This window comes from Haliotis cracherodii, unplaced genomic scaffold, assembly GCF_022045235.1.
Source record: "Haliotis cracherodii isolate W230 unplaced genomic scaffold, xgHalCrac1.p SCAF_8, whole genome shotgun sequence".
Taxonomy (NCBI): domain Eukaryota; kingdom Metazoa; phylum Mollusca; class Gastropoda; order Lepetellida; family Haliotidae; genus Haliotis; species Haliotis cracherodii.
The window spans coordinates 5,451,997-5,475,625 of NW_027266341.1; the positions used below are offsets into that span (position 1 = coordinate 5,451,997).

Sequence of the window (23,629 nt, forward strand, 5' to 3'; positions counted from 1 at the left end):
TTGATGACGTCGTAAATTGGACGACGTTATTTTTGAGAGGGAAGCGTCTAGTGAGTTGTTCACCATGGATGTTGCCGGACAGCGCAGATGAGCGTTCATCGAACGATCGCACCCAAAAGTGAGAGAGACAATCGTTTTGGGGAGAAAAGGTACAGATAATCGACGTGAAACGTGAAAGAATATGCGGGAGAGACCATATTTAACCCCCTGTTCATAAATTGGACTTGTCCGACATTGTCGCGAACTATTACACTTATCACAAATTACCTGCATTATCCCTTAGCACCGGTGTTTGAGTGACAAAGTCGTAAGGAACCATACTATGTAAACTGCTTGTACGTGCGAGCTTGATATTACTGTAGGATGTACTCACCTATTGGATTGTTGTGGTCATAACCATATATGGCCAAAGGTATTGTGACTGTACCTCAGTACCTCAGTATTATATTGTTATGTTCTACGTTTTTGTTTTCTGACCATGCTAAATCTGACTGGACATAGTGTGGTTTAATCTTTATCTTTAGTGTATGAATCATGTTTAGTGTTGCTCTGACAATGACAATATTTGTGTTAGTGTAGTTGAGTTGTGTTGGTGGGATACCTTGTTGTATATTATAAAAAATGGCACTAATATGTACAGTTACTGAGCTTATTTACCTTACATTATTATGTCATCATTACATTTTCTATTTTTCCTATTCGTTATTTCATACTTAAATCAGAAAGAGCAAACAAAACAAAACGAATTCAATGTATCTACATATATTGAGGGAATGTTATAGAGAAATATTATATTCAATGACTCGAGTTTTACAATATTGCATCACATGAAGTGGTGAAACCAGTGATGTGGGTAAAGGATAATACACAAATGTTCGGCTACTCCTTACAGAGACAATAACATCGTATGACTTGAAGTGGGGACACAACAAGAAAACATAAAAGAGCCCTCCGAATATTAAATATTAAATCTATTTTAGAAAGAACTTGACTACCGCGGTAAGACTGTTACATTTATTTTCCTGTGAAAATGGCTTTTGGGCTAAAACATTTATGAATCCAGTGAGACAATGTAGTTTGAAATTAATCATATTTTCACAATGGCACAAATCCAAGGTTACAGATGCTTAAGTAGTTTTTATTCTTGGCCAAAAATTGTTAATTTCATGGTGTGAAGTTGATATGTTTATCAGTGGCAGAGCATTGATTAGAAACCAATATTCGCCATATGAAACAATACTAAACCAAAAGCTATTCGTATGTTTTTAATATGTTTGCGGTAAGATATGTTAGCATTTATAAATCAATGAGTTGGACCAGACAAATAGAACATTCATCAGTGCTCAGTATATTATGTTGAATTCTGTTGAAGGATTGCTTGACCAATGTAAAGCTTACAGGTATCAACTTACTATTTGCATAGTATAATACTATAAATGTTTTGGTTACAAAATTCATTCCCAGACTGAATGTCCACAAATATCCCGAAATACTTCGAAGTGAAGTCGAAGACTATTATTGTACGAAGTCCTCTGGCACATTAGCAGGTTTACATTTGGGTTACAAAGGCAAGTATGTATAACGATACATACAATAAATTTGATAACTATAGTTAACTTACATCGTATGTTATAAGCATAATATAAACACCTAGGTAATCATCTGAACAAACCGGTATCTTCTGTCCTCATTTAACTTTAAGCTGAGAAGACGAGACCTGAATCTAGAGTTTACAAAGGGAAACTTCCTTTTCATTCAGAAGTTTTTAAATGCATCTATGCTTGAAAAATGGAAATTCTTTATACATAATAAACATTGGGATGTTGTGCAATGTTACACAGAAGCTTTCAAACATGTTGTCTACTTGGACACTAAAGGAAAGCCATGTGGTCACCAACTGTGTTACGTTACCATACAGATCCCAAATCACGAGAGAATAACAATAACCCACTTTTGAAGGCGCATGACACACGGCCACAACTTTCCAAGTATGGTATATATAGTTGATTTTGAAGCGACCACGTTCACCATTCTAAAAAGATATATTATGAGTTCACCAACAATTCAAAAATATTTATAGGCTAAAATGTGGACCTTCTTTGATTCAGGATATTGCTGAGAACCATGAGGGAGAATAATTTGAATCTGTCTACAGATAGTCCACTTATTGAAGTACTTTACAAATAAGTGGTGAATTGTGTAGTGATGAAACAATGGATATATCAAATTCCAAAATTAAAATCCAGAATGTTCTCAGGAATGTAATCTGATAACGAAACATATTTATTTAATCTGGCATTAATTTCCATAAATGATTATTAGTTGAAATACCATAATTATTAATTAAATTTTACGTCCCCAAGATTTGATGATATGATTTCTTTATTGCTTCTCATGATATCATATACTGTCAGCACGTGTTATCGTAGCATAAATTCTTTACTTGGGTTTGAGCTTCGGTTGGCGCATGAGACGCATTTCAAATAAAATAAATACAATAAATGATTATACTTTGCCTATAGACTTTTTAACATCCATAAAGCATGACATGGTTTCACAAACCTGAATTTGTGATGTGTTTTGCATTTTTTAACGACTTTAAAACACACACGAAACGCAGTTTTATTAGTTATTTACATATTACGCCGAGTGTCTTTTGGGTCCATAACAGTTTTAAACTTTAAGCGATTCGTGTTCATATATTTCATATTAAAAGACATAAGAGTGACATTCTATTTATCATCCGAAATCCGAGTTTGTAAACGGTAAAAACAGTGTTTGGGTTGTAAACAAAGTGTACAGTTAACCAGCTTCAGTTGCATGGAGGTTTATGATGTCACGAGATTGTAACGGAAGACGTCACAAGAGTCAGCAAAACATTGTGAAGCAATTTCATTGTGGCGATCATCCTGGATAGGCAGTTTGGGATGAAACAGTTTACTAATGTGTGAATGAGCTGAATTTAGAGTTGTAGATGTTGTTCCATCTGACAGATTGTGTTTGTGACCAATTCATATGTGTGTTTACTTCAAAATTCTGGAAACTGAAAATGACATAGATATGTGTCTTCTATTTGTGGTTTGACCAAGTCATGACACACACAACCTTGGCCTCAGAAATTTCGGCGGACTTACCCTTCTTTGGGACTTGTTTGTGAGTCGGATCCACATATCTATTGGAATGTTAGTGTTGGTAAGACGTCTGTTTTATTATGGATAATATTTATTTTTTCGTGCAATATTTGCTTTTAGCAATTGATAAGATTTGATTTGCTGCTGGGTTTAGATACGTACGAGCAGCTGATCATCTTTCAGAAATTGATTCAGATTGGCCTTCGCTGCTACATCTCTTGGCATTAGGACAGCTACGACCAATACCAGACGGATTTAACTGTAATTCCTGTTTCAACTTAGCCCGGGCTGGGGCATGGTCTTGACATTCCCGTAACGCGTGAGCGTTGGATGAACGTTTCTTTTATTTGAATATGAGTATGTTGTGTTTGGCTTTTGTGTTGAATTTTGCATAGCCCTTGGCCTATTGTTTTTGCATCCCATAGGGCTTGCAATGGGGCTATGGCGGCTTTGATTTTTTATCACCAGTTTGTTTAAGGAAATAGGCTGATACTCCGCTTTGTCTGGAGTTAGCTTTGACAGTGTGTCTGATTTACCATGACACTGAATGTGTATGTGTTTAAGTTGTTGTACTGTTGCTGTTAAACCCAATGTATGTGTTAAACTACAGACACATTTTAGTATCCTGAATTCTGATTGGTCCACCAGCCGGGTCGTATCTCCGTCGCAACTTTGTTGATGACCATGCCACCATGAACTGCATTACAAACTCGAATACTGTCACGGGCATGTCACAAGACTTCGGCTTTAAATATATACTTGTTTTATTTAGATTTCATACCTGTATGCCTCATTCGAAACAGTTGAACCGTATATTGCATGAATCCACATTTAGCTGATAGTCTCATAAATTTCACCAAACCAATTTGCAGGTCAAATATTATTTTTGATCATTTGATCCAACCTACGTTTATGAAGATAATTTAAGAGTAACTACATTTTGGGAGTTTGTATGGAAATGGAATATGACACTTTCTTTTAAGTTAACTGTCTTTTGTTTGCAGTGATAATGTGGACTATAGTTCATTGGTGTTCTGGAAAGAATGTACTTCTTGACATAAACTGACAAAAACTTCTTAATGATATTGAAATATTATGTTGTTGTGATTTCCGTGGTTCGAGACAGATTTGAGGCATGATCTTGTTTCTCTCGGTACCACAGTAGGTCGTACCCTATCATCATGTTGATGTAATGGAGCTCCAGTTAACAAGTATGGTTTTATGCCGCTTTTAGCAATATTCCAGCAATATCGCGGACACCAGAAATGGGAATCATACATTTAACCCACGTGGGGAATCGATCCCGGGTCTCCGGCGTGTTGAGCTATGGTTTAATCGCTAGGCTACCCGATCGCTCCTCCAGTTAATGAGGTTTCACCATAGAAGGATACGCTTATTAACTACACCATGTGCTCAGAGTTGTGTGATTTTGAACAACTATGATAGATATTTGGTTCAGCGGGCATTGCGATATCCTGTCCCTCGATAGGTGTACCGTATCGTGAGGTCATATATCGATACGAAATAGTACACAGTTATATATTTGTATGAAATTAATTGAATATTATATTTTATTTTAACGTGTTTCAAGTCCCATTTTCATAAATGAACTAAAACTTACTATTTTGAGCTTCTATTCATTCCATGTGAAGATTGAATATGTTATGTTTCAATGTTTCACGTATCGCATCGTGTATCGTATCGCAACCTCACTATGTGTATTGTTATAATTATGATTCTGTTTTTAAAATCTATTTTGTGTGTAAATTTCGTGTATGTGTGAATTTTAAAAAAAAATAGTTCTAATATGTATTTTTGAGGATTCTTGATTTCTAACCATATATATTTTTGTGTATGAGGAATCTTTCTTAATTTAGCCATTATATCATTTGTTTGCAATTGTAGCTTTCTTGTCTGGTTATTGAGAATAAACCAAATTGAAAATCAGCAGGTCGCACATGCCCTTGTCATATCTCGTCTAAAAAGATGACACTCAGGTATTAGGGACATGAACATAAATGAAATAAAGTTTGAAATAAAAAGATGTTTCTTTTAGTTATCGTCTTCAGCAATCAACACCTTTTACACCTCAAAACCTGAATTATCACATGTTGAGAGATGTGAGGCGGGAGCATTTATGAGACACAAATTGTGATTCTATTAAAATAAAATCTTCTCGAGAATCTCGTGGCATTGAATGGAAAATTGTGTCCATCATTTAAACAATGCATATACACGAGGCACAACCACAATGATCACGATCATATATGGCATTTAATAAGGAGATAAATATTTCGTTTTGTAAGATTTGCGTGATTGTGATGCTGAATGGATGTACGGAAATTTCATTTGAACACGACGCCGTAAGGCGGAGTGTTCAAATGAAAAATTTCCGTACATCCATTCAGCATCACAATCACGCAAATCTTACAAAACGAAATATTTATCGACATTGTAACATGAACGTTAAATAAAATCGATATTTAGGAGGAACTAATTTACTGAGCGCATGACACAACAAGACTGTCGTTAGTAATACGTCTCCTCGTGCTCACCTTCGAAAAGATGCATGATATGGGGTGCCGCGAAACCGATCAATGGTTTCGAGGTACTCCAATAATGATGGTCCATTTTACGAAAGGGGTGGTCACATGTTTAAGCCCATTTCTCAGAAAATAAACAAACAACAGGAAATATCACAAATTTAATTCTTTATCACAGTTCCTCATCCTACTTGTAATTGGTAGTTATGCGTATCTATGCAACACAAATAATCAAAATTAGAAAAGACGTACATACTGTTTGGCCCCTGTACAAGATAGTGTCAACTCGCCTGAAACTGAGGTGGTGACAAGAGACGTCAAACATGTGCGAAATTTCAGACATGCAGCTTAGCTGGGATGGAAAAAGTTATTTACTGTTACAGTGGAAAAACATATGTGAGAGAGACCGTGGGAATTAGCACAAGAATTAACCTGGAAATTATTCACGGGAGCAGTGGACAGTGGCAGGATATTTGTATCTTGGACAGGTACCAAATTACGTTCGTGAGCGAGCTGCTGCTGTCCCTGAAAAATGTTCGAATTATGTCGTTTTTGAGCCGAGCTCGTGTAAATGGAATACGACTTCAACGATTCATCGGTTTTGTGGCCGGTAATTTTGCAAATCTCTCGATTTTCAATACCTGCGTTTGACAGCAAAGTGACGGCAGTTTGCAGTGTGAAATTCCCGGTCTTGGATAATGTTTATGCTGCGCTGATATGCCTGTGTATGGCAGCACGCAACCCAACAAAACTCGATTTTGAGTAAAGGTCTTCCTCAGCATTTCTGACTTCGGCATAAAAGAACCTCAGTCTCTCGTTCAGTTGAAAAGCAGGAAGCTCTTCGAACCAAGCCATTCTGGAAGTGAAAAGATTGCCTTGTTCAGGGTACAAATGTGACGGTAAGTGGGAGTAAAATATTCGTTATTATTACGGTGTCGTGTTTAAATGAAATTTCCGTATATCCATTTAGTATAACATTTCTCAAATCTTACAAAACGAAATATTTAATTTATGTTAAGATTTTGGTCAATCTCGTTTTATTATTGCCAATTTTTGCGATGACGCATTGGTCACGCTTTACATTGCTGTCATGGCAATGGTGTAAGGGAGGTAACTCTCGCTGTTTAATCGAATCTGCGTAGGAAATTTTGGTATGTGTTTATGTATTCTTTTATGATTCAATGGCTTACGTCGAAATATTTTAACTGCCTGTAGATTTGGAGAGGTTCCCATCCACGATGTCCTGTACTGCTTTTTCATCAAGGGACGCGAAGCGGTCACTGGACGCTTGAACTTTGGGCTCTACGGAAACGCTGGCTGTTTTTCCTAGTTCAGGGGCCATCTCAGAACGGTTTTCAGCTTCAACAGCTGTTGTGGGTTATAATAAGAACAAAATTAGGTGGGTGTATGAAAGTCATAACTATTATAGAGTTGCAATAAATGTTTTTACTATGTTAAAAATTGATTTTGTTTTGTTTTTTCCTTTGGCCAAGCCCAAGAAAAATACATTAATTATGATTATTGTTTTGTAATTAATGGAAAAAGGTAAATTTCATTTACCTTCAAATTCTTGAATTATCTCAGAAAATGTCTCGTCGTCCCATTCACTCAATATTTCATCGAAATCTCTGATGTGGAAGTCAGGGTAAATTTCAGTCTGTTCCTCCATGTTGATGATTTCAAAAATAGTTCCATTAATTAATGTATACATACACGGTGATGAGACCCCAAAAATTCAGCGATGTTATGCTCATTCGACAACACTTTTTAACCAATCAGATCAGGGAACATACCTACTTTTATGTTACAATGCACATTTACCCTCATTCAAGTGCCACATGTTATGCTTTGGCTCGGTTTGTTCTACCAAACAATCTACAACACAGTGGACATACTACAGAGGACTACAGTTGTAGTTCAACGAGCTCCACTTGAGTCACACACGGGTACCAAGAGAACCCAGAGATAGGAAAGTATGGTGAACGACTCTGGGAACTCACATTAATTCAAACAGTCAAATCCTGCAGGATATTCATACTACAAATCGCTCAACGTGACAAAATGGCGACTTTGTTAAGTATTGAAACAACGTCTGTGTAAAATTGTAATGAAGCTTCTAACATACTGCTAAACCCCATACTCGTAGATGCTCAAAGCGCGTACCATTATTGCCAAGTCAATGAATCAATGTGTACCAGGTTTTTCATTCTCAGCTCCCTGGGGAATATACAACTCAAGCTCAATACTTTAATGCATCACAAGGTAGAGGAATCGACTTGAAATGTTGTCTGATAATAATGTTTATAACCAAGACTATACACGGAACACCACTGTATTACATGTACGTGTCCTCAGGCCATTCAACTTAAAGAGGAGGCGCTTAATACAACATGCTTACGTGTTATGATAAGAAAGCACGGCTCAGCCATGGTCACATGATCAAGGAAGGTGACATATACTTACGACAGTCGTAGCACTAAGATCACTTTGTGGAACGGGACCCATGGCTGTCTCAGGTGGTAGAAATAATAAAATATAAATACAATATGTTTCATGGGTTGTTAACCGCTGCATTTCAAATTCTTGTTTCCAGTTACAACGTATAGTCCGTCATCCTAACTTTGGGACACCTTTTTCCTCAGTTATCATCAAATGAATTCAAATTAATATAATCATATTTACACACCTCGAAACGTTTGCCTGTGTCTTTATAGAAACCAATTTTTAGAATTCTTGAACTCTTTTGGTTGGATGACAACATTGAATGTGTTCTAGAAACTGATTGAATGTCCAACAGGTCATCAGGCAAGTGAATCTCGGGCATGATCTGATGTCATCCTTACAAGTGAAATGATGAATATGCATGACTGGAAAACGGAATCGATCCGACAGTTGATCTACATTGATCAATAGGCTTGTTTTCACTGGAATCATGCACTATAATTGTATGCTTTGCAATGACGGTAATGGTAAAAGTTAAATTAAATAAATCTGAATAAATATACGTAACATCAATCAAGAGTAAAGTACATATACGTAATGTAATTGGGCACTCAATCATCTATGGTGAAATGTACAAACAGAAAGGCTTCATCGTCTTGTTTCCATGGCTACACCAAGCTTGGACGTTGATACCAGTGCCTTTTGTGAAATTTAAAGATTGAACCAATGTACTTAAGAAAAAACTCATAACTACTATTTAAAAGGAATACATGCACCCATATAACACAGTCCTCGCTTAGGCATACCTTGATTGTACTTTCGGTACCCGGTTTCTTGCTTGCCGTGTAAATGGTATCTCGTCATGCTTATGGAATAACATTTCACATGATAAATAACGCATTTTTTGTGTGTCAAGAAACATCAGTCTACTGGTTTTCGATTCATGGATCGAGTAACATTATTGTTAAAAGCTTAAGGTTATATTTATGTTGCCTTCGCGTGATGGAGGGGCAAAAGGGGCTCTTGTGTATGTGTAATGGAGAAGTTGTTATCCACAATAAAACTCATTGTCATGTTTACATTTAACTTCTAAATGCCTGTAGAGACTCGCCCTTTCAATGGGTTCTTATGTTTCACTTACCTTTCTCTGATGGACTTTTTGACAAAAGGTTTGGTTTGTTTGTTGTGTAACGCGCACTTAGCAATATTACAACTATCTGATAGCTGTCTGTAAACAATCCGGTGATGGACATCATGAGCATCGATATACGCAATTGGGATACGACGACGTGCATTAATCCCAATCCCTTGACAAGCAATACCGTCGCCTATCCGGCATGACCAACACACTACCTGTGCCAACTATGGGACAGGGACACGTGTAGCATTATAGAGGTTCATAGTTACGCGGTCGTATAGGTACGTTACAACTTCCCAGTTTATTGTTTTATATATTTTCTTCTCCGATACATTGAGAAGATTCATGCAGCAAGTGGTTTAACAAGTTCGTCGAACTGCATTAAGAATACGGTTTGGTCTGCCGGAGACATGGTAATAAACGAGGGGTTAACAAGGGATACTTTCTGCCAAAGATAAAGTCTTAGATCTCTATAACAGTCACACGTTACCAAAAAGTGAACTTCATCTTCAACAGTTTGGCCGTTACATAATTTAAAGACGCGTTCAGAAACAGGGGTTTTCGGGCGTGTATAACGGCCTCTTTCTAATTCTAAGGGTAAAGTTAGTCAGCGCAACAATGAGTACCATCTGTTAACGTCTTTTAGTAAGAAGCGGCCAGCGGATCGAGCGAATCGTTTTTTTTAAAAAGAACAATATAAGTATGATATGTTATACATGTTACACTTGATCACAGCCTGTTACGATAAGATATGCGTCGTTCAGTAGTTTCAGAATAAATGGCTCCGCCATTTGCCATAAGGTCGTTGACCTGGCAAATTAATATTGAAAAATAACAGATTTTTCTTGCGAGCAGTGTGTGGCTTACTGGAGTCAGGCAAGGCAAGGCCCACGAGGCATTGTATTGTCTTTAATAAAGTCTGCTGTGAGTCAAATTCAATTTACACTTGTTTGGAAGGATTGAACGAATGGCAAAACAATTGAGAAGATTGTGAGGCTGATGACATTTATAAGCAGACGAGAATGCCTTCTAAAGGAAAATGCAAGAAAAATACTCGGCGGCAACAAAAGGAAATAACAATTAACAGCAAATATATGCAGTAATCAGCCAGGTACTGATAGACTTCCGTTACTGATCATCAAAAAACACTTAAATCTTTCAAACTCATCAAAACTTTGCAATGTTACTGTGATGCTAACAAAACGGTACGGATGGCATCCGACATCTTTTCTAAATGGTATCTTTCCCTCGACTAGACATTATCATAAAGAAACAAAAAATGTGCTCATTATAGAAAATTAATTGCCCATCTCACCTATTAATGGCCCAAAAGACGTAACGTTTGTGTGCCTTCCACCTAACACAACAGACCCGTGAAGATCCGGGGTAGAGTAGGTCTTCAGCAACCCAAAAGGCGACTAACGGGATCGGGTGGTCAGGCTCTCTGACTTGGTTGATGCATGTCTTTGATCCAAAATGTATGTATCGATGGTCATGATATTAATCACTGGATTTTCTGGTCCAGACTTGATTATTTACATACCGCCGTCATATAGTTGGAATATTGCTGAGTGCGGCCTTAAACGACAAACCAACCAACCTAACACAACATCGAAGACCCAACCTATGGTCGGGGTGTGATCAATAACCTCAAGTCGAGGTACCGTTGCTTAGTATTGACCATAGGATAATGTGTGAGTGAGTATGTTTTTACGCCGCTTTTAGCACTATTCCAGCACAGCAATATCACGCTTGGGGACCCCAGATTAGGCTTCACACATTGTACCCATGTGGGGAATCGAATCCGGGCCTTGACGAGCGAATGGTATTTGACATCACATGAGCCAGACGTTCAACGAGCCGGAGTTAATCTGACTGACTTTGCCTCTACAGATACTGATGTTATAACCTGTGCCACTACGAATGACCAGGTATATTCCCTGTCTGTCTATGCAGTTGAAAGTAGTTCTGTATATATTGATCATGTTTTATTAATTAACTTAAGTTGGTTGATTGGTTGGTTGGTTTGTTGTTTTACGCCGCACGCAGCAAAATTCCAGCTATATGACGGCGGTCTGTAAATATTCGAGTCTGGACCAGACAATCCAGTGATTAATATCATGAGCATCGATCCACGCAATTGGGATCGATGACATGCAACAACCAAGTCAGCGAGCCTGACCACCCGATCCCGTTAGTCGCCTTTTACGACAAGCAGAGTCACCAGTTACGGCAAGCATGGGTTTCTGAAGACCAATTCTACCCCGGAACCTTCACGGGTCTTTCATACTTAAGTATGTTTTTAATAATGTTAGTTGATATATTTCAGATACTGCAGTAACTTTCGATTTTTTTACGGTATTTCTCATTTCAAGCTGCATAAGATATTTAAAGCGCAAGTATCATGGGTACATTCAACCTCCTAGATTTGGATAGTTCGTAACATCGGTAAAATGCAAATATTGTTTTCCAAACATCGAATGCGGCGTGTGAATGAGGTTTATTTGCATGTTTGTCATGGCTATCAATTTCAAAGTCTGAAACGAAACAAAAGCTGACTGACTGACTATTTGGATTAAAATAATTCCTTGATTGTTAATTGATCTTCTGTGTTCATTTACTAGAATTCACAATTGAGGTTCTATGCAAACCGATTTTTGGATTAAGACTGCGTTTCAATTTGGCAATCAGGTCGTAACAATATGCATACCCAGCCAAACAAATTCAATTATTTGTGTACCGACCTTGTTTGAAATACAACTAAAGCCTAAGTGAATCTTAAGGTCTGTGAAATCCGCATGGATGTGGGTATGACACACCTACCATTGCTCCGGCGATAAGATCTGTTCCGCTGAAATACCCTTCCTGTGATATGTTCAGAAACAGTGTCAGTCCTCCTCTGATTCCATCCAGTCCAAGTTCCCTCGGCCGTCCATGCTTCGCAAAATACCGCGGGCCATTAAACAGAAAACAACGGCCTCAGAAGGTATCCACAGCTTCAAAATCATCTCTTGCGTTAAGAGAGTAAGAAACGTTAGAATGAAATATGAAATCCTCTGCACGATGTGACAATTGCTCGTGGAACTGATGTACATCGATGGCTTCGACCGCCTTCCCTTCTGATGTGTTCCAGCTGAAATCGTATTTGTAGACTCCATGCCATGACTCCAGCTGCTAAAAAACCTGTCGACGGCGTCGGTGTCGTTACGAAGACGTGTTTTCTCGTAGGGGCTGTTGTTACAGATGGTGACTGCGGGGAAGTCGACCCTCTTTGGTCTCATCATTTTGACAGTGGTGATAGTATTGTATTGGAAGTAGGCATCGTTCAGAAAGTATATATTATAGAAAAGCACGACCACCATCGAGATCACAACCACGAACCAGAGAAACCAAGGGAATGGAAACAAGGCGTGTGGCATTACTATCGTGAGTGAGGTAGTCTGATTTAACACCGCTTGGAAGTTCGGTTTCATTTCCTTCTTCTGATTCTGGTTTAAAAAAATGTTGAAACTGTGATATCTTGTCAAAAGTTTTTCTTAACATCAAACGTGTTCTAGAAAGAGTATCAAAAATCGCAAAAGCTTGGTGATGCTGCAAATGCAGTAGAAACATATACAAAATAGAATATTCATCCTATCAATTACAAATTAATAATAATAACGGATGACGTCCTAACTGTGTACCAGATGACGCCCTACCCATGCATCAGATGACGCCCTACCCTTGCACTAGATGACGCCCTACCCTTGCACTAGATGACGCTCTACCCATGTACCAGATGACGCCCTACCCATGTACCAGATGACGCCCTGGCTACCCGTGCATCAGTTGACGCCCTACCCTTGTGCTAGATGACGCCCTACCTGTGTATCAGATGTATTCATGCCTGTGTATTAGACGACGCACTACCTATATATCAGATACATTCTTACCTGTGTATAAAATAACGCCCTACCTGTACATCAGATGCATTCTTACCTGTGTATCAGATGCTGCCCTACCTGTATATCAGATGCTGCCCTACCTGTATATCGGATGCCTTCTTCCTGTGTAACAGATGACGCCCAACCTGTGTATCAGATGCCTTCTTAGCTATGTATCAGACAAGGTACTACATATATCTCGGAGTCCTTCTTACCTGTGTCTCAGATGGCGTCCTACCTGTATATCGGATGCTTTCTTATCTGTGTATTAGATGAAGTCTTACCTGTATATCGGATTACGTCCTACTTGTGTATCAGGGGACGTCGTACCTGTGTATCAGATGCCTTGTTACCTGTGTATCAGATGGCGTCTTACCTGTACATTAGATGGCATCTTACCTGTGTATCAGATGACGTGCTTCCTTTATACATAATGCCTTCTTATCTGCATATCAAATGCCTTGTTACCTGTGTATCAGATGGCGTCTTACCTGAGTTTCAGATGCCCTTACCTTGTGTACCAGATACCTTGTTACCTGAGTATCAGATGGCGTCTTACCTGAGTTTCTGATGCCTTTTTACCTGAGTATCAGATGTCGTCTTACCTGTGTATCAAATGCCTTCTCACCAGTGTTTAACATGACGCCCTACCTGTGAAACACGTGTTTAGTTCGGTCGGGAATGTATCTACATCCATGTAGTGAAGTTGTTGTCAGGAATGTCGTCACTGTATTATCATTGGTATAACACAGTGACCCCTCCTTGGGTTTTGTCAGTTGAGCTGCTTGTTGATCCATTGTGCACGCAAATCCACGGACAGTTATCCTTCACAACAGGGCAAGCCCTATTTCGCCAATACCATAGTGTTGTAAGAGCAACGGATGCGACATTGAGCTCGCATTCCTATTGTGATGCTGTTTATAGCAAGAGATAACCTGTCAGTGGCTATGCAGAATTTGCCACGGAATAACAATGAAAAAGGCAAACACGATATCGTGGTGTTAATGTTTGATCAGGACAATCAGCACGGCATAGGGAATTATATGTTGTTTGATGATTTCTTGAAATACTGACCCTTTGATGGGGCCATTTGTACACGATGAGCTACAGAGCCTGACTGGCATGCAGAACGTGTTGGACTGAGCTCTACAACGTGCACGTAATCACCATACTAAACACCAGAGATAGTTATTTGTTTGTTCAAACTAGGTCCATATTGTTTAACCATTTCTCATAAAAAATGACACCGACATGATAGTGATATCACCTAAAATTGGATGTCATGCATACATAGTGACTGTGTATCTTGGCTGCTCTAAGACTTCTTAGGAAGGGTAATGAGTGGCTTTGGATTCTGGGGAGACGCAATGCAGAGTTGCGCCCTTTAACTGCACCAACATCCGCCGTTCATGGGTTCGAATCTCAGATGATCCCCGATTGTCGCCATTGGTCTGTCAGTACCCTACCCGTTCTTAGTAAACGTGTACAGCGTGTCTAACTTTGAACTTTCGAAAAGCGAGCTGGATAAAATATTTTTCAATGCCATAAAAAACAATTAATGTATTCAATTACTCGCTGCTCAAGGAGTCAGTCCATCATTATATTAACTTCGCCTTGCACATCCATAGTACCATATTTTCATTCTGGTAATACGTACCTTTTCCCAACCAAGCGTCGTTTAGGAAGTGACCATCTCCATTTCGCTTATCACAACTTAGCACAGAATGTTTCTTAGGAGCTTAAGACCAGATGGTGGTTCTTGCAATGTGAATGTTATAACAGTGGCGTGTCATGACATAGGTTTGATCCAAGTGTATTCTAACCTTTCCCCACGCAATATAAAAGATTTATTGGTGTTATTCTGATGACATAATAACCAGCTTGAACGAATTTCACGTATATCAGTGATATATAGAATACTAAACGAGTTCCCGTGTAATACCAATTTTATGAAACGAGTGAATAGTTCTGGTATCTGACGAGCGAAAGCGAGTCAGATACCACAACTATTCACGAGTTTCATAAAATTGTTTTTTTCACGGGAGCGAGTTTAGTATTTTATGTATTACTGGCCATTTATAACATTTTTAGAATTATACTGTTGAGTGTGAATAGGCTGACACCTACACGATCCACGGCATAATCCAATTGAGTTTAACACAGTAATACTTCAAACACGTCAAAAGTTGAAACGTATGAATTTAATACCAGACAACAGTCCACCTTTAGAATTCAGGCGTCCGTTCCACAAAATTATCGTAGCGTTAAGGTTATCGCAACTCACATACTTAGACCAACGAGTGTCGTTGCGCTACCGTACGATCGCCTTGTGGAACGGGGCCTTGCACCTCAAAGTTTACAATCACGTCACAATACCCGATGACGTAATTTGTGGAACTTTGTTGCAAGATCCTTCGGCGAAACAATGCCATGTGACGTAAGCCTAGCACCAAGGTTGCTGGGGTCATCGAGTGTGAATAAGCCAATGGATGTTGAGAGTTTTCAATATTTGTTCGTGAAACGTGTTCCGAGAGTACATAAGCACGCGTTTTGGTATTACACAATGTGTACAATACAGCTGTATGTTTATTAAACGGGTGATCTCTTTACGGGCAAGTAATAATAAGTGATATTATAGCCATCGGATTGTCATTGTGCATGTTGGAAAGTAGAAATATCAAATCATAGGACACTCTTAAGTTGGGCTGTAACTTTTATCGAATATGCTTGTACCTGGTGTCACAGATGACGAGTTTCTTCTGAGATGTACAGTGTTTACGGATTGTTTGTAAATATATTCCGCTATGGTCCTAGGTCACCCCAAACCTGTATTTAGTAAGTAAAATGGGAAACGTCAACTCCAGAGAATAACCAGGCTTGATTATCAGCTACTTTTCATCGGAAGCATAAGGCAATATAGGGTGAAATATAAGTAGTAGGGTAAGTAGGTGCTGCTCTACCGGTTTTACCTTTCAGTAATTCAACGAAATGCATTGGTGCTTTGCAAATTAGAATAATGTAACCATTGCTAACATGTTGTGTGCCACATTGTGGTATTATAGTGCATATGTGTATAGTTTGTATGTGTGTACGTTCCAGTAATACCAGAAATGTTATAACATCGTGCAGCATGTTCACAAATGAAATTTCTTGTAAAATATGTACTGTGGGCTATGTGGTAGCAAATGCTCAGGTAACGAATCTGAATATATTAAGGCGCCAATTGTATATACAGAGATATACTTTATTTGACAAAATACGTGAAAAAATAATTTTTGCCTCAGGTTTCACAAAAAACTAATATTTTCTGACTGGATGCCCTGAACAAAATGTATTGTTGGTCAAGAATATTGTCAGCTCCTTCTCCTCTAATTATCAAATGATCAGATTATTTTCATTCGGGATTTCCCAGAACATGTACTTAATCGGCACTAATATGGTTCCCGGCATGAAGCACAAGGTGTGACCTGACCATGTTAAAAGTTTTAATATCGTTGTTACCTCCAAGAAACAATAATACATTTTGCCTTTAAATAAAGATATTAGAGAATAATGGAAACGAAAGGTATTGCTATTAAGATATGTTTCAGCACCATCCTAACCTGATAATAATATGGTTACCAACAGTAGAAAGGGTAAAACATAGCCGTTCCAACTGCGGCAAACAACAGTACTATTGACAACATATTTGAAATGATTGTATGAGAAGTATAGTAGCTACCTTAGGGACCGACCATATTTGAGGTAATGGGTGTGGGTTGTAGGGGGGTCTGGGATTTTGTACAGAGACTTCATATATTTTCAGCTAAACCTAAAAAACTAGATATATCTTTGTCATTAAAACTTTGAGCCTATATTTTTAACAAACGAACATCCTGCAGCAATGCATTTTTTTGTGGTTGAGATTTTCTTCGACAGTGTGAAGCAATTACTTTTTAATCATAGGGTATCTTTGTTCTATCGTAGCTGTACCATTAGTGTATAAGTTCGTGTTATTTCTCTATCATGAAAATGAATAACATTGCATGTAAATGTTGACGTTTCTACCATCACGAATAGACAAGAACAACATATATCTTAATAAATTTATTTCTGGACCCAAGTATAAAATTAGAAAAGAATTAAGAAACTAGCATAGTCCTTCACGTTGCTGCCTTTACGAGCACTGATACGTCTTGCACGTGCAGCTAGTTGGCATGGGCATGGTAACCTTGGTGATCCTGTCCCCATAGGTTAATCCAGCGCAGTAGGCCCACACCCCCGTCTCTTTGTAGCTGGCCTCACAACGGCTAACTGTACCATAGCTAGCTTTGGCTGTACACCCATGGCTGAAACAATGAGAAAATGTGTTTAGGTGAGGTGAAATGCACTTTTATAGCGACGTGCATGTACATGTACGTGTGTGTGTTTGCGTGGCTGCTTGTACTAGTCCGGACTGATGCCGATTTATAGTGCTAGCTCACTGACATACCATGCCGCAGTTTAACATGAATACCCCACTCAGACACAGTATACTGACTCCGAGCCGATCAGTCCTTGTTTTAGCCCCTTAATGCCGAGCGCAAGACAGGGTAACAACAAGTACCATCTTTTAACGTCTTTTGGTATGACGCGGCCGGGGATCGAACCCCGGACCTTCCGCTCTCCGGGCGGACGCTCTACCACTAGACCACGGAGGCGGTCGAAAATATGTTTAGCTTGTATATACAATACATGTACTTTTACATAACAAGAATAATTGTTTGCAGGGCATGCTGGATGTTCTGAAAACAAAGAATTAAAAGGTCGGTTCACATAAACTCTCTCCACAACTCAAACCGTCTCCTACGACATCTATATCACTGACCACCCCTCTTCTGTGGCACCACATCTGAATCGACCCGTGAAGATCCGGGATAGAATAGGTATTCAGCAATCCATGCTTGCCGTAAAAGGCGACTATGCTTGTCGTAAAAGGCGACTAACGGGATCGGGTGGTCAGGCTCGCTGACTTAGTTGATGCAAGTCATCGATCCCAATTGCTCATGATATTAATCACTGGATTGTCTGGTCCAGAATCGATTATTTACAGACCGCCGTCATATAGCTGGAATATTGCTGAGTGCTGTGTTAAACAACAAGCCAACCGACCAATTACATCTGAATCTCCCATCTCTACCACTGGAGCAGAAAAGGCCACCCCCAGATGACAACATGTCCCCCTTATTTAATAAACGATGGGAATCTCATGAAACTACATCCTTGGCTCCGATACGATACGTCTCTACGATAAAATCTGACGTTAAGGCCTGACGTTAAGATCGCGTCAGGTGAACTCTGAGCCATCTATAAACACCCAGTCTAAACGAAGGATGGGTGGGTTCTTGAGCCAATCACATGTCAGCTTTCTGAAACGATTCGGCTTCATTCCTTTGCCATATCGCTTCGGATATTTCGACTTTTACAAATGAAAGGTCACACAGACCACATATATTCGTTTCGATCGTAGACCTTCTTGGGAGCATATGCCATGGCGCTCAGAAACGACAGTGAATATAACATAGTTACATAAAATAAAACCATTACGTCACGCTTTTGTTAGTGCAGGTGATTCTGAGCCAAGAAATCCCTTGTCAATTTGAACCTGTATTTTAAACAAGTAAAACTGACTCAATTATAGGCCAGTATGCTAGATTATAGATAAATTATGTATCAACCTGTTGAGTCTACTTGCGGAAACAACGGATTTTCAGCATTTCTCCATTGCATAATGGCGCGACCTGATTTATCTGCATCCGGAAATTGGCGTTTGCGTTCGTTTTCGAGGTACAGAAATCGGATATGGTGGTCTGAATGCTTCGCTCCCTCATACCGATAATTTAGAAGCTGATTGGCAGTTTAGAAAGTACACCTGAAGAGACATCCCAGTAAGAAATGTAATTTTAATGCGATAATAACTCTCGAAAAATATATTTCATAACGTCAGATCAAGTAAATAGAAACACAAAAATGCTTTCCATGTACATGTACCCCAAAATAGAACATAGATTTCTCACTAGCTTATATGGCATGTCTCCCTGACTCATAATTAATGGGAACAGACACACTATACAACACCAAACACAACAGCACCAACCCGCAGTTGTGGAAGCTGACGTCTTGGTACACGGGGTTGATGACCCAACAGTAGTTGTTGTAGGAGTAGAAGCGTCTCAAGGTCAGTGACTGACCTTGGCAACCATCAGGGTAGGTAGCTTGGCGTCTAAATCTGTAATAATAAACTTCATAGTAGAGACAGTAGATTGTTCAAGTGTAACGCACATGGACATGACATACATACACATGGTATACATACAAATGAAGAACGTCGAGCCACCAGTGACTTAAACTATGTTTTTGCAACAGTTTAACCCAATAATTGAAATATTATCGTGTGTTCCTTACGACATCATGCCAAACATCTTAAAAGGTGTTGAAGCGAAAACATTATGATGTTTACTATCCTCCATGAGGTACAGAAATTGAATGTGCAGACACCTTTTCTAATCATTCCACACTGAACGAAAATGTTCAAACTACACGTCTAAATCCTTTGTTGTTCGGTCCTCACCCACGCAGAGCCATATTTTATACATGGTATTTCCTTAGATAAATAACTGTGTTAGAAATCACCCAGTAGTGAATGGGTATCCAGTAGGATGAGGCGGTTACTGCATATCTTTTAGCGCCTCATTGATTGCGCACTGAACTTGAAATAGATAGATGGATGGATGGATGGATGGATGGATGGATGGATGGATGGATAGATAGATAGATAGATAGATAGATAGATAGATAGATAGATAGATAAATAAATAAATAATCATAATGAACATTTCTTGTGCATGGAATTGAGCATAATAAATTGTGCACCGGATCTTTCGTGTGTCGAGTGAAATATCATGATTCTGTCATCGAGTGACTGGGGAAAGAAGATGTGTTCGAGTGACGAGGAAAATAGATACACATATGACATGTCCTATTTAGTATATTTTTTGTGTAGTTGTCAACCGGAAAATTATATGACTTCATCTCAAATGTAAAACTTGAAACGTAAATACTCCCTACCTTACACGCAGGGGCGTTTCACCACCCCTTGTAATTGCGATACTAACTAGTTCAACGTTTGCAAAATCTTAAAAAAATAAACAATAGTAACAAAACTATTTATCAATTAAAATTCTTTAGCATACATTTGGATATGATTACTAGTATGTACAAAATCAACTTCTTGAAATCTACGAGACTGCTGTTGGAAGCGAAAGAATGGCGCCTTGCGAAACGAATGGTCTCGATTGACTCGGGTCATACACTTACGGTAAAGGGGAGATAATGTGAGGGGAGGTAACTCTTGTACGACAATAAATACATCCTTGTGTTATACGTCGATGTGTAATACCTAATTGTATAATACTTCTATGAGTAAATGTTCAGTCAAAGCGTTATGTCAACTGCAGTGAAATATCAAGTCTTATGTTCACTGCAGTGAAATATCAAGTCTTATGTTCACTGCAGCGAAATATCAAGTCTTATGTTCACTGAAGCGAAACATCAAGTCTTATGTTCACTGCAGTGAAATATCAAGTCTTATGTTCATTGCAGCGAAATATCAAGTTTTATGTTCACTGCAGCGAAAAATCAAGTCTTACGTTCACTGCAGCGAAAAATCAAGTCTTTTGTTCACTGCAGTGAAATATCAAGTCTTATGTTCACTGCAGTGAAATATCAAGTCTTATGTTCACTGCAGTAAAGATAGAGTCTTGTGTTCACTGAAGCGAAACATCAAGTCTTATGTTCACTGCAGTGAAATATCAAGTCTTATGTTCACTGCAGTGAAATATCAAGTCTTATGTTCACTGCAGTAAAGATAGAGTCTTGTGTTTACTGCAGTGAAATATCAAGTCTTATGTTCACCGCAGCGAAATATCAAGTCTTATGTTCACTGCAGTGAAATATCAAGTTTTATGTTCACTGCAGTGAAATATCAAGTCTTATGTTCACTGCTGTGAAATATCAAGTCTTATGTTCACTGAAGCGAAACATCAAGTCTTATGTTCACTGCAGTGAAATATCAAGTCTTATGTTCACTGCAGTGCAATCAAGTCTTTTGTTCACTGCAGTGAAATATCAAGTCTTATGTTCACTGCAGTAAAATATCAAGTCTTATGTAAATATCTTTTTTGTCAACTTCAGAAAACTTTCACACTTAGTATATAATAATGTTATTATAACAATAATCTTGTTAATAACGTAACAAACATACCTTTGTCCATTTATCGCCATGCTCGGCTTGAGGTTGTATTTACCCTTGAATCGACCCCCAGTTCCTAAATCAAAAATGGCGGCTCTGATCTTTGGTCGCTGTTCAAGTTCGAAGGTGATGTCACCTCTGAAAAAATACATTTCGATGATCACTGCATCTGTGCATAATAAACAACTTTGTGGTACGCCATAATAATTTTGTTTGTAAAGGTAACAACAAGAGCTAATAATGCATTCGGCAATAGCATTTAGCTGTTCGTGAACGGAGTGAATGAAATAAATGAATGAATGCTGTATTTGTATTTAGTTAAGAAAAAAATGGAGTAGTGCGCTTCGCCTCTTTCGCAATATTCCAGCCAGATATGGCGGGAGACCACAAACATGCTCCACTCATTTTTCCCATGTCCCTAGGTCTTCAGCGAACGCTTTAACCACTATGCATTAATCACAGAGAAAGGAGTGAGTGAATTGGGTTTAACGCCGCTTTTAACAGTATTCCAGCTTAATGTGGGAGGAAAGCCCGAAGTGATGCAGGTCTCAGAAGTTTACCACCACGGGTATGGTGCTGACAAACCTAGAAACATAATTTGGGCGAACCGGGATTCGAACCCACAATCATAGGTTTCTGGCGCGCAGAAGGGACGCAACTCTGCACAGCGAATCACGGCGCCTTAGACGCCTGGGCCACCCGTGAAAGGAGCGTGGATGAGTAAAGTGGAGTGTTTCACTTACTTTGGGTAGTTGTAAGACAAGTGGGAGAATTGAAAGAGAGTATATGGTTCTGGTTTGAGGCCGCACTTGAGGACATTAGGATTGACAACAGGGGCAGCAATAGCAGCGGTCTTTAGGCTGGGCGACGTTGTCAGGGCGTGAGAGGGTGCGGGGAATGCATTGGGGAAATCTGGATGCGGCATATCAGGGAAGTCGGGTTCAATGGAAGCTGTGCTCGGGATAATGTCCTTTACAATATCAGAAGCTGCGGGTTCCTGTGGGAATGTGGAGCTTGGTACAACGTCGTGGACGATGGTGTTTGAACTTGGAACGACGTCATGCACTACGTCTTTCGAGAATGCTTCAGGGATTACATCATGGACGACAGTCGGACCGGGTATTACGTCGTGAACGATGGCATCAGATCCGGATTCAGGTACAATGTCACGAACAACGTCGTCGGGATGGGGAACAACGTCGTGAACTGCATCTGAAGTAGGACCAGATCCAGGTACGACGTCATGAACAACATGATCAGATGCCGGACCTGGTACAAAATCTACTACACCACTGTGGCCGGAATCGGGAACAACATCTTTCACAACGTTGTTCGACTGCGGGTCGTGGACAATGTCGTGGATGGCATCACCTCCATGGACATCGACGGGGTCTTTGATAAACTCCCCATATCCACCTACAGTGGAGTGATGAGGCACAACGTCAATGACATCATCTGAGTGCGGACCAAAATCACGGACATTTCCCAAGTCTCGGGGATGAATCTGGGAAGACACGAGACCAACAAGGACGAAAACCAGGGGGAAGTATGCCTGCAACAGAAAGTACAGGGAGAAATATGGTGTCATTCAAGATATTGAAGCAGTGTTAATTTGTATTGTGTAGAAATGTGAAGTGAGGTGTTATGGGGTTTAAATTTGCGTTCAAGGTTATTGCACTAACATAGCGATGTGCACGTGTTTACGTGGCTCTCGTGCATGCCGTTGTTATTAGTGCTAGCCCACTGAGATACCATGCAGCAGTTTATCATGGACATCCCAATTGGACACATAAAACCGACTCTGAGCTGACCAGTCCTTGTTTTATCTGCTTCGTGCAGAGCTGCAGGCATTTTAAACCTCTTTAGGTATGATGGAACTACAGTCATTCCGCTCTCCATGCAGACGCTCTATCCACAGACATGGAGGCGGTCTTATTGGGTGAAACTCATATTAGAAATGTCTGCCTACAGAAAAAGATTTTATTTTACACAATGCTACTTGATATACTTTACTATTTAAAGAATAAACGATTAACCAAAGATGCATCAGTGAGTTAGTTTTGACCGCTTTGATCAGTATATGTATAATTTACATCTTGTCAGCTTGATGTGTGAGGAAAGGCCGAAGTGATACAGGTCTTAGACGTTTTACTACTTTGGTGACATCCACAAGCATGGACATG

General features: G+C 39.3%; 1 protein-coding gene across 1 annotated transcript; it reads right to left on the reverse strand.

Annotated features, from left to right (window-relative positions):
- Positions 1-17,333: 17,333 nt before the first annotated feature.
- LOC139450321 (uncharacterized) lies at positions 17,334-23,333 on the reverse strand. Its single transcript, XM_071232002.1, has 5 exons — positions 23,247-23,333; positions 22,190-22,998; positions 21,459-21,584; positions 19,293-19,424; positions 17,334-17,505 (listed from the first exon to the last, which is right to left on the reverse strand). The coding sequence occupies exons 1-5, from the start codon at positions 23,331-23,333 to the stop codon at positions 17,334-17,336; spliced, it is 1,326 nt and encodes a 441-aa protein (XP_071088103.1).
- Between the last annotated feature and the right edge of the window lie 296 nt (positions 23,334-23,629).

Excerpts from the sequence above, each read along its gene's own strand:
- LOC139450321 (XM_071232002.1), bottom strand. The coding sequence starts at position 23,333 with ATGACTGTAGTTCCATCATACCTAAAGAGGTTTAAAATGCCTGCAGCT. Across the intron at positions 21,585-22,189 it reads TTGTCTTACAACTACCCAAA|AGGTGACATCACCTTCGAAC; the intron begins GTAAGTGAAACA and ends GTATTTTTTCAG. Across the intron at positions 17,506-19,292 it reads GTCAGCTTCCACAACTGCGG|CCATGGGTGTACAGCCAAAG; the intron begins GTTGGTGCTGTT and ends TCATTGTTTCAG.